This window comes from Nothobranchius furzeri, chromosome 2 (genome assembly GCF_043380555.1).
Source record: "Nothobranchius furzeri strain GRZ-AD chromosome 2, NfurGRZ-RIMD1, whole genome shotgun sequence".
Taxonomy (NCBI): domain Eukaryota; kingdom Metazoa; phylum Chordata; class Actinopteri; order Cyprinodontiformes; family Nothobranchiidae; genus Nothobranchius; species Nothobranchius furzeri.
In genome coordinates this window covers 42054033-42068521 of record NC_091742.1, presented here as the reverse complement: position 1 = coordinate 42068521, position 14489 = coordinate 42054033, and the positions used below count along the sequence as shown (strand labels likewise).

The 14489-nt window shown below is 38.9% G+C and overlaps 1 protein-coding gene across 12 annotated transcripts in view; it reads left to right on the top strand.

Moving 5' to 3' along the window:
* The window catches only part of tnip1 (TNFAIP3 interacting protein 1), a 194867-nt gene that overhangs the window by 27138 nt on the left and 153240 nt on the right, over window positions 1-14489 (top strand). For all 12 annotated transcript variants that reach the window (XM_070545720.1, XM_070545723.1, XM_070545717.1 and 9 more), the window contains one exon: window positions 7889-7983. In XM_070545720.1, the coding sequence (XP_070401821.1) occupies window positions 7889-7983 (95 nt within the window). The remainder of the gene's footprint in view (window positions 1-7888; window positions 7984-14489) is intronic.

Sequence of the window (14489 nt, the reverse complement as noted above, 5' to 3'; positions counted from 1 at the left end):
ATGATCCCAAACACACCGCCCGGGCAACAAAGGAGTGGCTCCGTTAGAAGCATTTGAAAGTCCTGGAGTGGCCTAGCCAGTCTCCAGACCTCAACCCCATAGACCCTCAACCGCACAAAGATGGCTACCGAGTAGGTGTGGTGAGATTGCTGAGCTTTCCTAAAATATGAATATCAGCAAAATAAGACAACATCCACCTTTTCTAAGCTTGCTTTTTTGTGGCTTAAGTAATTAGAAACGTTTGGCTTAAACCATTTTTGAGCTAGATGAAGTATTGAACATTTATTCGATACATGAAGTGTTGGACATATTTTTTTCGGCACATGTTCCAACCAGCTGGGAATCTGACAACGCCATAAAGTTAACCATCCAAGGAAACTGTTTGGAACAACGATGTCTATGGAGAATCTGGTCCAAGATATGGAGGAGATAAAAAAGTCCTTGAATTTCATGTCACATGAGATAACTTAAGTGGCAAAACAGCAAAGCGGCCTACAGGAGGTATTGAAAGAAGTCAAGCAACTTAAGGCTTTAATACAAGAAAAGGACAAAAAAATTGAGCTGCTTGAACGGAGGGTTGACGAGTTGGAGCAACATTCAAGGTTGGATGATCTCTTGATATCAGGACTGGAAATACACCGTACCTATGCACAGGCCGCAGCCTGTGACGGGGGAAAAGACATTGAAATCACTGCTACTCATTCTCCAGGTTCTCCCTCACTTGAGGATCAGGTGATCAAATTTTTCAACAGCAAAGCTATTGCAATATCCAGTAAAGACATTGTGGCTTGTCACTCATTGGCTCAAAAACATAGTAAAACATCAACCATTGTGATCAGGCTTGCCAGTAGAAAATGTAAAATGGAGGTGCTGAGGAATGCAAAAAAATTAAAGGGTACAAGTGTATATGTAAATGAGCATCTTACGAAAAGAAACTCAGAAATCGCAAGGCAAGCAAGGATCCTGAGAAAAGAAAAGAAGATCCATGACACTTGGACAAGAAACTGCAAAGTACTGATAAAGCTAAATGGTCCCCCGGAGCAGGCAAAAGTGATGGTCATCAGAGATATTAAAGAACTTGATCAATACAAATGACATACGTCTGCTGTGGATCACCAAGGATGAACAAGAGGAAGACAACCAACTTCACGCATGGATGATACAACAAGAAGATATACGAAGAATCTGGATTATTCAACTCTCAATACAGTAAGAACAGAGACTGGTAATTCAAGTTATGAAAATTTACAATTGCAAAGGTTTGACTACACAGAATATAAACCACAGGATATGCAGGATGACATTGACCCAGATAACAATTTTTACACTAGAGTACAAAATCATTGTGAATACTATACTGAAGACCAGTTTGAACATAATGTCACTATAAAAGGTAAATTATCTGTTATACATTTCAATTGTAGAAGTCTAAATTCAAATTTTGTGAAGATTATGCAATGTTTGAAGCAATCAAATCATCCATTTACTGTAATAGCAATCTCTGAGACATGGCTCCAGGAAGGGAGGATATCTATGTTTCAAATTGAAGGATATAATATGTTTTCCACAATTAGAGATTGCCAAAAAGGTGGGGGTGTGGCTTTGTATATTGATAAAAACTTTCAAAGTAGATTGTTGGGTGATATGACATTAGTTATGGATAACATTATGGAGTGTGTATCTGTGGAAATACAAATAGAAAAGTCTAAGAATGTGTTAGTCAGTTGTATGTATAGGAAACCAGGATCTTGTGTTGAAATGTTTAAAGAAAAAAATAGTTGATATGTATGATGATATAATCAACAGAAAAATGTGTTTTGTCTGTGGGGATTTTAACATTGACCTGCTGAATCCTCAAATGCAAAATGCAAATACAGAGTTTATTAATTCCATGTTTAGTTTGGGACTGTATCCACTAATAACTCGGCCATCTCGAATTACAAAAACTAGTGCGACACTGATCGACAATATTTTTACAAATATTCTTGAATATGATGTGTTAAGTGGTCTTGTAATTACCGATATGTCTGATCATTTACCGGTTTTCACAGTTGTACAAAGGACAACTGTAACTACTCAAAGTGAATCTGTGGTTGTTACAAGGCTAAAAAATCAAGAAGCAGTAAATTCATTTAAAACTGACTTAATGGAACAAAATTGGGAGGAGGTTTATGTGGAAGATGTAAATATGGCTTATGGAAAATTTTTAAATATTATAAGTTCTCTTTATGAAAAAAACTGCCCATTGTTTTATAAGGTGGATAAGAATAAATATGCTAAAAAGCCGTGGATAACTAAGGGGATTCAGAAGGCTTGCAGGAAAAAAAATAAGCTGTATAAAGACTTTTTAAAGAAAAGAACGGAGGAAGCAGAACAGAATTACAAGATATACAAGAATAAATTAATAAGTATTATGAGATCTAGTAAAAGAAATTATTATAGCAAATTATTGGAAGGAAATAAATCTAACATTAAAAATACGTGGCGCATATTAAATGATGTAATAAAAAAGGGTAGTGGAACCAATAGTCTTCCAAATATTTTTCTAACAAAAGACAATCAAGAAATTTATCAGTCTAAAGAAATAGCAGATGAATTCAATAAGTATTTTACCGAAATTGGGCCAAATTTGGCAAAGGATATATCAAATACTAAATTAGATGCTGATGCTGTGAGTAAAATAACAAATTTAGACAAAACCATATTTATTCAAGGCACAAATGAAAATGAAGTTATAACAGTTGTTAAAACATTTAAAAGTAAAAAGTCAGCAGATTTACATGGATTTGATATGTCGGTTGTAAAAGAAATCATTGAGATTATAGCCAAACCACTTACACATATTTGTAACCAGTCTCTCCAATCAGGAAGATTTCCTGAAAGGATGAAGGTTGCAAAAGTCAGTCCTATCTATAAGGCTGGAGACAAACATGACTTTTCTAATTATAGACCAATTTCTATTTTATCTCAGTTCTCCAAAATACTAGAAACAATATTTCATAAAAGATTGTATGACTTTATTGAGCATCATGATATTCTTTCTGAACAGCAATATGGTTTTAGACGTGATCGGACAACTTCTCTGGCAATTGTTGATCTAGTGGAGAAAATATCTGATGCAATTGACAACAAACAATATGCTGTTGGGGTCTTCTTAGACCTGACCAAAGCTTTTGATACTGTTAATCATGACTTATTAATAAAAAATTGTGTCGATATGGCATCAGGGGTGTGGCCTATGACTGGATTAAGAGTTATTTAGAGAACAGACTCCAATATGTCCACATTAACAACACTGATTCACAGCTACTGACAGTGACCACCGGTATCCCACAGGGGTCAGTGTTGGGTCCCTTGTTGTTTGTTCTTTATATTAATGACATATGTTTAGTTTCTAAAACATTGCATTTCATACTATTTGCAGATGATACTAATGTTCTAAGTTTTGGGAAAGATTTAATAACATTAATGGACAAGGTTGAGAAAGAATTAAATGCATTAAAGTGTTGGTTTAACTTAAATAAATTAACTTTAAATTTAAATAAAACAAAATTTATCATATTTACTAATAGAGCAATTACAGTGGATACAAATCTCAAAATAAATAATACAGAAATTGAAAGAGCGAATGAAATAAAATTTCTTGGCGTAACCATAGAAAAAAAGTTAAGTTGGAAACCGCATATTGACTCAATTAAAGCAAAGTTATCGAAATCATTAGCAGTTCTCTATAAAGTTAAAGAATTTTTAGATGAAAAAGCTTTATATCTTTTGTATTGTTCCTTATTTCTGCCTTATTTCATGTATTGTGTTGAAGTGTGGGGAAATATCTACGAAACCCACTTAAAGCCTTTGTTTATAATTCAAAAGAGAGCAATCCGACTTGTAAATAAAGCAGCTTGTAGAGAGCATACACATTTACTTTTTATTCATTTAAAAGTATTAAAGCTAAGAGAATTAGTTACATTAAGAACTGCACAGTTTATGTATAAAGTGATGTATAATTTGATGCCAAAACAAATTCAGGATCTGTTCCAGATCAGAGAAAGTGTTTATGATCTCAGAGGGTATAAAATGTTTAGAAAGCCTAAAGTAAGAACTAAAATGAAGCAACTTTGTATTTCTTGTGTTGGGGTTGATGTGTGGAATAAATTAGACCAGGAGCAAAAAGATTGTTCAACAATGGTAAAGTTTAAGGGTATGTTTAAATCAAATGTGATTAAATATTATGAATCAAGTCAATCAAAAAATGCATAAAACATTAAAGGTCTTTTTTTTATTTTTTTTTTTTATAAAGCTAGAATGGGGATTTGAATATATTCCCATACATTTCAAACATGATGTAAAAATTATGGAATCGGTATGCTATTCTAAAATTTTGTTTAAGTTCAAAGGATTTGGGGGGCTGGGCTTATAAGCTTATGCTTTTGCCTGCGCCCATTCTTAGCATTGTGTAAGTTGTGTGTTTGCTTGTAAACCTGCAAATGTTTCTTTGTTATATTATATTGTACTATTGATTTTAATTTCTCATTAAACAAACCATGACAACTTTCTTATCTTAATTAATAATGTTGTAATAATAGAAAATCTGTGGAGGGAGTTGAAAGTCCGTGTTGCTCGGCGACAGCCCCAAAGCATCACTGCTCTCGAGAAGATCTGCATGGAGGAATGGGCCAAAATACCAGCTACTGTGTGTGCAAACCTGGTAAAGACCTATAGTAACCGTCTGACCTCTGTTATTGCCAACAAAGGTTATGTTACAAAGTATTGAGTTGAATTTTTGTTATTGACCAAATACTTATTTTCCACCCTGATTTACAAATAAATTCTTTAAAAATCCTGCCATGTGAATTCATGGATTTTTCTTCACATTCTGTCTCTCACAGTTGAAGTGTACCTATGATGTAAATTACTGACCTCTCTCATCATTTTAAGTGGGAGAACTTGCACAATCGGTGGCTGACTAAATACTTTTTTGCCCCACTGTAGCTACATCTGCGATGTGTGTAGAATAAAATGTCAGTTCGTCTGCATGCGTCGGGGTAATTCTTTCTATTCTTTCTCCGTCAAAATAAACTGTCAAATACGGGAACTGTCCGGTCAACACAAGCCCTGCTTTTAACTGTTCTGTTTTCTTGTGAAAATTGTTGCAAAGAGATAAAATTTAACTTGATTAACACCAGAGCCAGGCGCACTGCGCCGTTGTCTCCGTCACTGTAAATGAGGGGAAAACAAATTGATCGGATCCTTTTCTGACCTTCCCCACCTACAAAGTTTAATTACAACAATCAAACGTGACAGAGCCTGGATTTGTATTCTGAACCGTCTAAACATGTTTTAAAAAGAAACGTATGACAAAAGTGGCACCTGCTCAGCAAAACCACCAACAGGGTGAAAAATATCTAAATATTGTAGGCAGAGACGAGCTACAACTTCTGGATCCACTTTATTTAAATCGTTTTATTGATTATCGTCTTATGGAAGATAACTTTGACGTACACGAGCGACCGGTACCGGCTGCTGTCACCTGTTGTGAGCAGCTCTCTGCTGTCTGAGGGTAGGCCCCGCCCACAACGCCGCGGCTGCTGCGGTGTTTTCTTTACTGTGGGAAACGGGTAATAATGGCTCTTTGATGGGAACAGGTTGCCAACCCCCGGTCTATGTCTATACGAGGACAATAAAGTTTTGAGGTTTTATAATTACTTCTGGGGGCAGAGTTGCAATGACATGCGCACTGCATTGCCCTAGCGCCAATTTAAAACAGAAAAGGCGGACAGGGATACAGGGCCAACATTACCAGTAATCAAAGATGTACCCGTTACATTTAAATCGGATGTCTGGGCTAATTTCGGTTTTGGGATCCTGGATGTGAAAGAATCACTTAACACAGTATTTGTTTACTATTTTTAAGTTCAGTAATATTCTATCTTAAAGCTGCTCTACCGAAAACATTATTTCTTATATTATTTAAGTAATTATAGGCAGCACACTTTAAACATTATTGCTCACTATAGTGAATAGATGAATGTTCTGTTTTTCAGGGATTTCGAAATCAAAAAGAAATTGAAAACTATTCTACTGCTTTTATTAAGTAATGAAAATTTTTGTGTGAAGAATCGTGATGCATTTCAGACTCAAATCGAACCTTTAGGCAGATAGAGATGCACACCACTACTGCTGACACACACACGCACGCACACACGCACACACACACACACACACACACACGAGTGTTGGTGAGCGGCTGCGTCTGACTGCTGACGCTCCGTGTGTGTTTTTATTTCTGCAGTGAGACAAACTCACCTCACACCGTCCAGAGTTTGTTCTTTAAAGCTTCTATTAAATCCACCTTGTACGTCTTTATCACGTTTCCTGTACGCTACAGGAGTTAACGTTTACATCACGGAGTAAAAGTTTGGCAGACATGTTTATATCTGGGTGGGGGGAGGGGGGACTCGTGCTGCACACAGACAGCTGGTGTGATCAGCTCTGGAAAGCGTTGATCACAATTTGCAGATCAGGTTTATTTTTCACGGAGATCGGCCGCGGATTCCTCTTCCGTCGGCATTCTAGGAATCGAAATAAAAACTTTGGACGATTCCGGGAAAAATGAGCAGTTGGAACCGGTTCCAATCGACGCTCGATGCCCAACCCTAAAAGGAGCTCCAAGCCCCAGAGATCCAGGAGCTGGCCCAGAGCACAGGGACCCCAGGGAGACTGTAACCAGAGAAGCCCCAGCCCCCTCTCAAGAGGCGCAGAAGATTGCACCGAGGGGTAACAACCAGCAATAGTGTTTTTTTCATGGCTTTAACCCTGGCAGTGGAGAGGAATAATATCATATATTGCATCAAACATCAATATCAAACGTGATTTTCTTCTCTTTGGTTTAATGGCATAAACAAACTGTGACCTTTGAAGTCTCAAGGGATCTTGTGATGTCGGGAATCCAGCAAAAAGCACAACAAGGAAGCCATGCCACAGCAGACACTCTCCCGGTGTGAAAAGGACCGCTTAGAAGTAAACTGTTTTACTGCCGTTTTCTCCCGCTGATGCTTCCTGTGTCAAACCGGGGAGAGGGAGCATCTGCCTACACTGCATTTGAAATCAACTTAAGCATCCATCCGTCCACCCACCCGCTTATTCAGAGTCGGGTCGCGGGGGCAGTAGCCTAAGGCGAGAGGCCCAGACTTCCCTCTCCCCAGCCACCTGGGCTTGCTCCACCAGGGAAATCTGGCCAGGTGAGAGACATAGTCCCTCCACCGTGTCCTGGGTCTACCTTTAGGTCTCCTCCCGGTTGGACGTGCCCAGAAAACCTCACCAGGGAGGCGTCCAGGAGGCATCCTGACCAGATGCCCGAGCCACCTCAACTGGCTCCTCTCGATGTGGAGGAGCAGCGGGTCTACTCCGAGCCCCTCCCAAATGACCGAACTTCTCACCCTATCTCTAAGGGAGAGCCCAGCCACTCTTCGGAGAAAACTCATTTCGGCCGCTTGGATCCGCGATCTCGTTCTTTCGGTCACTACCCAAAGCTCATGACCATAGATGACTTAATCAGTTCAACCTAATTTTAACCTAATCTCACAGGTTTTAATTTTTTTCTCCAAAAAGTGCATCTTTAAGTGGTTTATCATGCAATGGAGCTGTATTGTTTTGAAACGTTTATTTATTGATAAACAAGAACCACTGGTGATCACAGCCAGCAGGACAACAAGTTACTCAGAACTGTTAACATTTACTCTTGTCCCACATCTACTCCTCTTTGTTTAATTTAAAAAAGTCACATCCAATATATGCTCACCCACTTCATATTTCATTTTGTGTCAGTCAGCTGACTTGAACTGAAAACAAACAGAAAGATCGAGTTCTGATGAATATTTTGTGTTGGTAGACTCTCTGTGAGCAGCTGAGACAAGAAAACAATGAGCTTCGAAATAAAATGGAAGAAGACCATGACATCAGGAATCGAGACTTGGAGCAGCTGAGGTAATTGCCATCCTTCTTTTGATGTGTGGGACTTTAGCGTTGCCTCAGCCGAGCAGAAGTCTTTGTCTGTTTTCATCTCTGGCCCAATTCCCATAGTTTCTCGTGGATGTTTATGAGCCATCCCTCTCCAACAGTGTTGCCACAGTTACCTTAAAATAGTAGTTTGATTACTGACTACTGATTACTACGTTCAAAAGTAACTCTGTTACTTTACTGATTACCTCATTTCAAAAGTAACGAAGTGCGTGCACGCAAGCACTCAAGCAAGACTAACTGCTCAGGAGAAGAGCAGACAGATGCTGCAGCATTCTGGAGGACTTCCTGTTAACCACGATCATTAGATGAAAAAGGGGAGGAGGGTGTTTTTTTTCAAGGAGGCAAGCGGCTCGGAGAGCCAACGTGTCATATGAGCAGGTGAGTGGCTGAGACAGGTGGAGGTACGGCTGCCTCACCTGGAGACCAGTGCAGTGCAGTAATTTGCTGACGTCACGTTTTCCAGCGTAGCCATCAGCCACAGCAGGTTCTACATGAATGTAGAACAGAGTTTTAACCTGAAGATGGAGATAGAATTATGGTTTTGGGCTGAAATATTACTTTTAAAGTAAGTTGTACTAAAGTCCCACACTAGTGATTACACATGTGTACAGCACCATTAGACACTCATCTATACAGGTTATCAACAAAACAACAAGTTAGTTTAGGTGTTAGTTGCTCTTTAACTCTTTTTGAAGCGTTGGTACTTTAACTCTGATTTAGTGTTAAAAACCAACTCTTCTGGAGTAGATAATTTACCACCAGTGTTAGTTACTATATTAACACTTACACTGGTGGTAAATTATCTACTCTAGAAGAGTAGATAATTTACCACCAGTGTTAGTTACTATATTAACACTTACAATGGTGTTAGATTAGCTACTCTAGAAGAGTTGGTTTTAACACTAAATCAGAGTTAAAGTACCAGCTCTCCAAACACAGTTAAGTGAACTCTTACTGGTGTGGACCCATACAGACACAAGTGTTGAGATCAACTCTGACAGAGTTATTTTGAGCATGCTGAATTTGCTGTGTAGCTGGTGTTCACATCTTGGCCTAACATAAAAATGATTACACAAATCTAGTAACAATTAACGTATAGTGTCTTGGAAAAGTCATTTTAATTAGATTACTGATATGGAAATAGTAATGCTTTAGATTAGTTGTTACTGTGAAAAGTGGTCATTTTGGAGCAACATGCTACTAAGTAACGCATCACTGCCCTCCAACAGGTTAAGAAGACAAATGATCCCCAGTACCCTGTTAAATGCCTGTTCCATTTCAAACATCTTTTATTCTAAATGAGCTGTTCAAAACACAATTTTGTTTTGAGATCATTATGATTTTATGACTTTTTTTTATTTTGTTTAGATCTATGTGAAGCACTTTGTGAATCTATGGGTGTTTCTCAATGTGACGGCGCCTGGCCTTGCAAGGCGATGTCTTGCGAGGCCAGAAGCCGTGCTTACGAGGACACGGTCCTTCCTTGGTCAAAGAAAACGGTTAAATGGAACAGACTTTCATCACGTGACTGCGGCTTCCACGGTGGTCACGTAACGTCACGTGAAACGGGAGATAACGTTATATTTTATACTCATTAGTTTCAATATAAATAAATAATGAGACTTTAACTTTTTAAATTGTGTATATGTTTGTTAAATTAAATATATAAGTGAGTTACTACCCCCTAGCCACCAAAGCTGCAACTACTAAGCAACCATAGATAACTTCTTTGGATCTAAAAAAATAACATTTTAAATTAGCTGACTTACTTTTAAATTTGAAAATTGTCCCCAAAGTAGCTGCCGGCTCCTGATCCACCGTCCTTTTGAAAATACTGCGGTGTATTCTGGGTAATTTTTGACCTAGGCTAGGCTACAAGACACCTCTCGTGTATCCTCGTTCAGCTAGCTAAATGGCTAACAAACTGAGATCATGAACATTGGAACACGTCTTGGCGGCTCCCAATGACGTATCTCCTAGGCAACCGGGGCGGGGCCAAGACATCAAGGCAAGGTTCCTTGGCATTGAGAAACACCCTATGTCTGTGATAAGTGCTATATAAATAGAATTTACTTACTACAAATTAATGTACTTCATTAGACAAAAGTTGGACTATTTAGTTCTTACTGAGACATAGCAGTAAGATAAAAAATTTTGTGCACTTCAGTGAAATTGTCCACCATGTTTACCACGCCACACCCGTCACGTGGTGGAGTTCTTGCTGTGGTCTTTAATGACAAACATGTCTGTAATATGGTGAAATATGGCCCTTTTATCCCACTTTTCAATGGCAGGTCATCATAATGGGGTTACAAAATGTATTTCACTGTATTTTAATTTACTGACCTCCTTTTCCAGTTGGCCATTTCTTTCAGAATTTTTATCATCAATGATGAAACTTTTAATACTTGGTGACTTTAACTTACACATATATGATACTGCTTGTAGCACAGCATTAGAGTTCATATCTATTAGAGTCTTAACTTGAGCACGGTTCAAGCCCCACACACAAAAATGGGCCATACAATGGATCTTGTTTTTTCTTTGGGACTAAACATCAATCATTTACATGTTGAAGAGGTTCATCTGAATAACCACAGCTGCATTTACTTTAATGTCCAAATAATCCAACATTGATCTTGTCCTTCACAAACTAAATCAGAGAGGCACATCGCTAATCAGTGAGCAGTGGATGGATTTTCTAGATTATTTGACAGCAGCTTGGTACATGGTGATAATCCACACATGCTTATCCAATCACTGAACAAACAATGCTGCAGTATCTTAGGCAAAGTGGTTCCTGTTAAGCAGATTGTTTCATCTAACAGAAGGAAAAGTCCTTGATCAAAATATTTAGAGTCTCAGAAGGACATGCTGCAGAGCCAAAAGCAGTGGCGGCGCCAGGGGGCGCTATAGCTACCCCTGGATTAGTCATTGCACCCCCATAGCATCCCCAAGTAAATAGTAGATTTTTTTTTTTTACAATTCAATTTTAATTTAACGTGTGGATGTGATAATATTTAACATACAATACAAAAATAACCTGTAAATTATCATATAGATAGTAAAAACTTTAACCAAAACAGGAAATTGATGTTAACCTTTGACCTCATTTTCCACCTGTGAACGAGTGAAAGGTAGAGCTAGAGGTAAGATGGATCGGTTTTTGTTGCTCACATTTCCACGGGTTCAGTCGGAAACGAATGAATGTTTGGAAGTGATCTCAGACCCACAAAAACCTATGGATCTGGATGAAGAGAGTCAACCCTCAACCGCCGCAGCAGTCCAGGGTGTTGCCACTGGAAATGCTAACGCAAATGTTAGCTAACCTTGCAACACTATAGATGGTTTTCTGTGTGGCTGTATGTGTTTATGATTTCATGGAAAAGTCAGCGATTGTTCATATGTTTATGATGTATATTAATGATTGTTTCAGGCGTTGTTGAGGTTTTGTACGCGCATGTGTATCTGCTAGTGTTGAAGGTGTTTTAGAGAACAATAGGTACGCATGACCACTTCCTTCATAGCACCCTCAATAAAAAGACTAGCTCCTTCATAGCACCTGCAATAAAACATTTCTACAGCCACCACTGGCCAAAAGGCTTTGGACGTCAACTAGATTAGAAAGTCACAAGCAGCTCATTAAAAACCAGATGACAACCTTGAATGAGATGGTGAAAAATTCCAGGGCCACTTACTTTGCTCAGCTGATTTCCTCAAATAAAAATAATGCTAAAGTTCTGTTTAACACCATAAACCAGATCGCTTCACCTCATGCCCCTCTTATGCCAGTTTACTCAAGGCCTTACTGTAACAACATTCTGGCATTCTTTTGGAATAAAATTAGAAATATCAGGGCACGTTTTTCACCCCCTTCCACTTCCTACTGTCTCATCCAACCACCTTCCTCTCAATCATATTCCTTCTTTACTCATGTAAATTTCCAGGACATTTATCTCATTCAGAAAGGCATGAAACCAACACCATGCTGTCTTGATATTATTCCAACCTCTTTGCTCCTAAAGATGTTTGACCAAATTGGCACATGCATTGTGGATTTTATTAGTTTATCTTTTCAATCCAGCTCTGTGCCATCTGTTTTCAAACATGCAGTTATTGAACCTATCCTTTAACCCTCTGGGGTCCAGGGTGTATTTTGCTGTTTTTGACTAATTTAGAGTTTTCCTTTGTATTTCCAAAATAAAAACCATAACCACTGCTTTATGTGGTATCAATCTTTTCAGCACAACCTGGACTTTATGAATTTATACTTATTTTTTATATTATGACATAAAGGGGTTGCATATTAGACCTCAAATCACTCAAAAACATAAAATCTGAATTGGAAAAAAGTTGTTTATTTTACTGTGAAACCAACAAACATTTATGACGAATGTTTTTTATAATTTAGAATGGTAATCTAGACTGTACATTTATTTAAAAAAATGAATAAATATAGCAAATAACAAATAAATAAAAAAATTATTAGCCCTCTGGGGTCCAGGGTGTAAATCACCTTTTTTGACTCATTTAGGTTTTTCTTTTGTATTTTCTAATAAAAACAATAAATATTGCCTTATGGGGTATCATTTTTTTCAGAACAACCTGGACTATCTGAATTTATACTTATTTTATTAATTTGGCTATAATGAACATGCATTTTGGAGTGGGGGGTGGCTCTGTCTCACGCCGAGATCTGACAGCTGCACGGCGCCGCCCACTCCTCTTGTTGGATCTCTGAGGAGCTGCGTGTTTGCCTTCATCCTCTACCTCATCATGACCCAACTCTTGTATGAGGAAGGATGCATCTGCCACATCGTCATCAACATCCTCGCTGTTTGCCTCAGACTCCGGCTGTGAGTCTGTCCACTTCCTCTGCTTCCAGTTCAAAAACAGCCGTACTATCTGAACTGCCTGGTGGACATTTATCCTTCTCATCATCCTTTATATAAGCCTAATAAAAGCCCACTAAACTGCAGAGACAATATATCTGCCCGGATCGCTCCAAAATATGAAGTTTACCGTCAATATCTGTCTAATTGTTTGTTGTTACTCCGTTCGTGCCACTCCTTTCCCCGCAAAGCGGCTTCTTTTTGCGCACATCTCGTTACTCGTGCAGCCTTCCTCTCTCTCTCAGCTACATAATGATAGTTTTTATCAGCTGAATATGTGAGACTTCCTCCAACATCAAAAGGATCTAATTTTGTGTGGGTTTTTTATGTTCACAAGCACGTTCCCTCTCACGGATTACTAAACTGATGTTTTGACAAGTTATCAGATTGTCTAAAATTAGGTTGTTTTTTAGTTTAGTATAACTTCGCTTTTACGTTGCCTATTCACAAAATTTAAAAACTGGGGTGTCTTTATAATCTCCTTTTTAAAGCTGAATTGAAACTGAAACTCAGGGAGGCGGAGTCTTGCTGCTACAGCGTCCCAAATCAGACCTGTTCAAAAGACGCGGATACGCGTCCATGGACTCCAGAGGGTTAAAAACCCAGTTTGGAGTCCTCTCAGCCTAAAAATTACAGACCCATTTCTAAATTGCCCTTTATGTCTAAAATATTGGAAAACTTTGTGGCAAATTAACTGATTACTTTTCTGGAATTACACAACAGTTGTGACAAATTTCAAACTGGTTTTTGTAAAAAGCATTCAACAGAAACAGCGTTGCTTAAAGTTTCCAGGGACATCATGATGGCTGCAAACAAGGAGTTTACAGTGTTAGTATTATTAAATCTTTCTGCAGCTTTTGACACTGTTCATCACAACACCTTAATTAACAGACTTGGTGACACGGTGGGGATCTCTGGAACAGTTCTAGACTGGTTTAGATTGTACCTTTCTAACGGAAGTTACAGTGTCTGTATAAACGAAATGTCAGAGTCTACTGATCTGTTAAGTGGGGTACCCAAGGCTCTGTTTCAGGTTAACTATAGTTTCTACTAAATGTACATCATTTTGGATATATAATTGATTCTTTCCATAATGTCTCCTATCACCTATACAGATGACATTCAGGCCCTGTCCACACGTAGCCGGGGATCTGCCAAAACGTAGATATTTTTCTACGTTTTGGCCTGTCATCCACACGAAAACGGAGTTCTTTCACACGAAAACGGATCTTTTTAAAAACTCCGGCCAAAGTGAAGATCTGCGTTTTCTCTGTTTTGGGTGTCTGCGTGTGGACAGACAAAACCGGAGTTTTAAGGTCCGCAATGTTACGTTCCGCGACAAATTGGTCTTAGGTGAAGGGTGAGACAAAGAACGGTTCGAAGGATCTTTCATGGCGGTTAAAACGAAGAGTCGGAGTACCCGGCCCGGAGGGTTACCGGGGTCCCACCCTGGAGCCAGGCCTGGGGTTGGGGCCCGTGAGCGAGCGCCTGGTGGCCGGGCTTTCGCCCATGGGGCCCGGCCGGGCCCAGCCCGAACCGGATACATGGGCTCATCCAACTGTGGACCCACCACCTGCA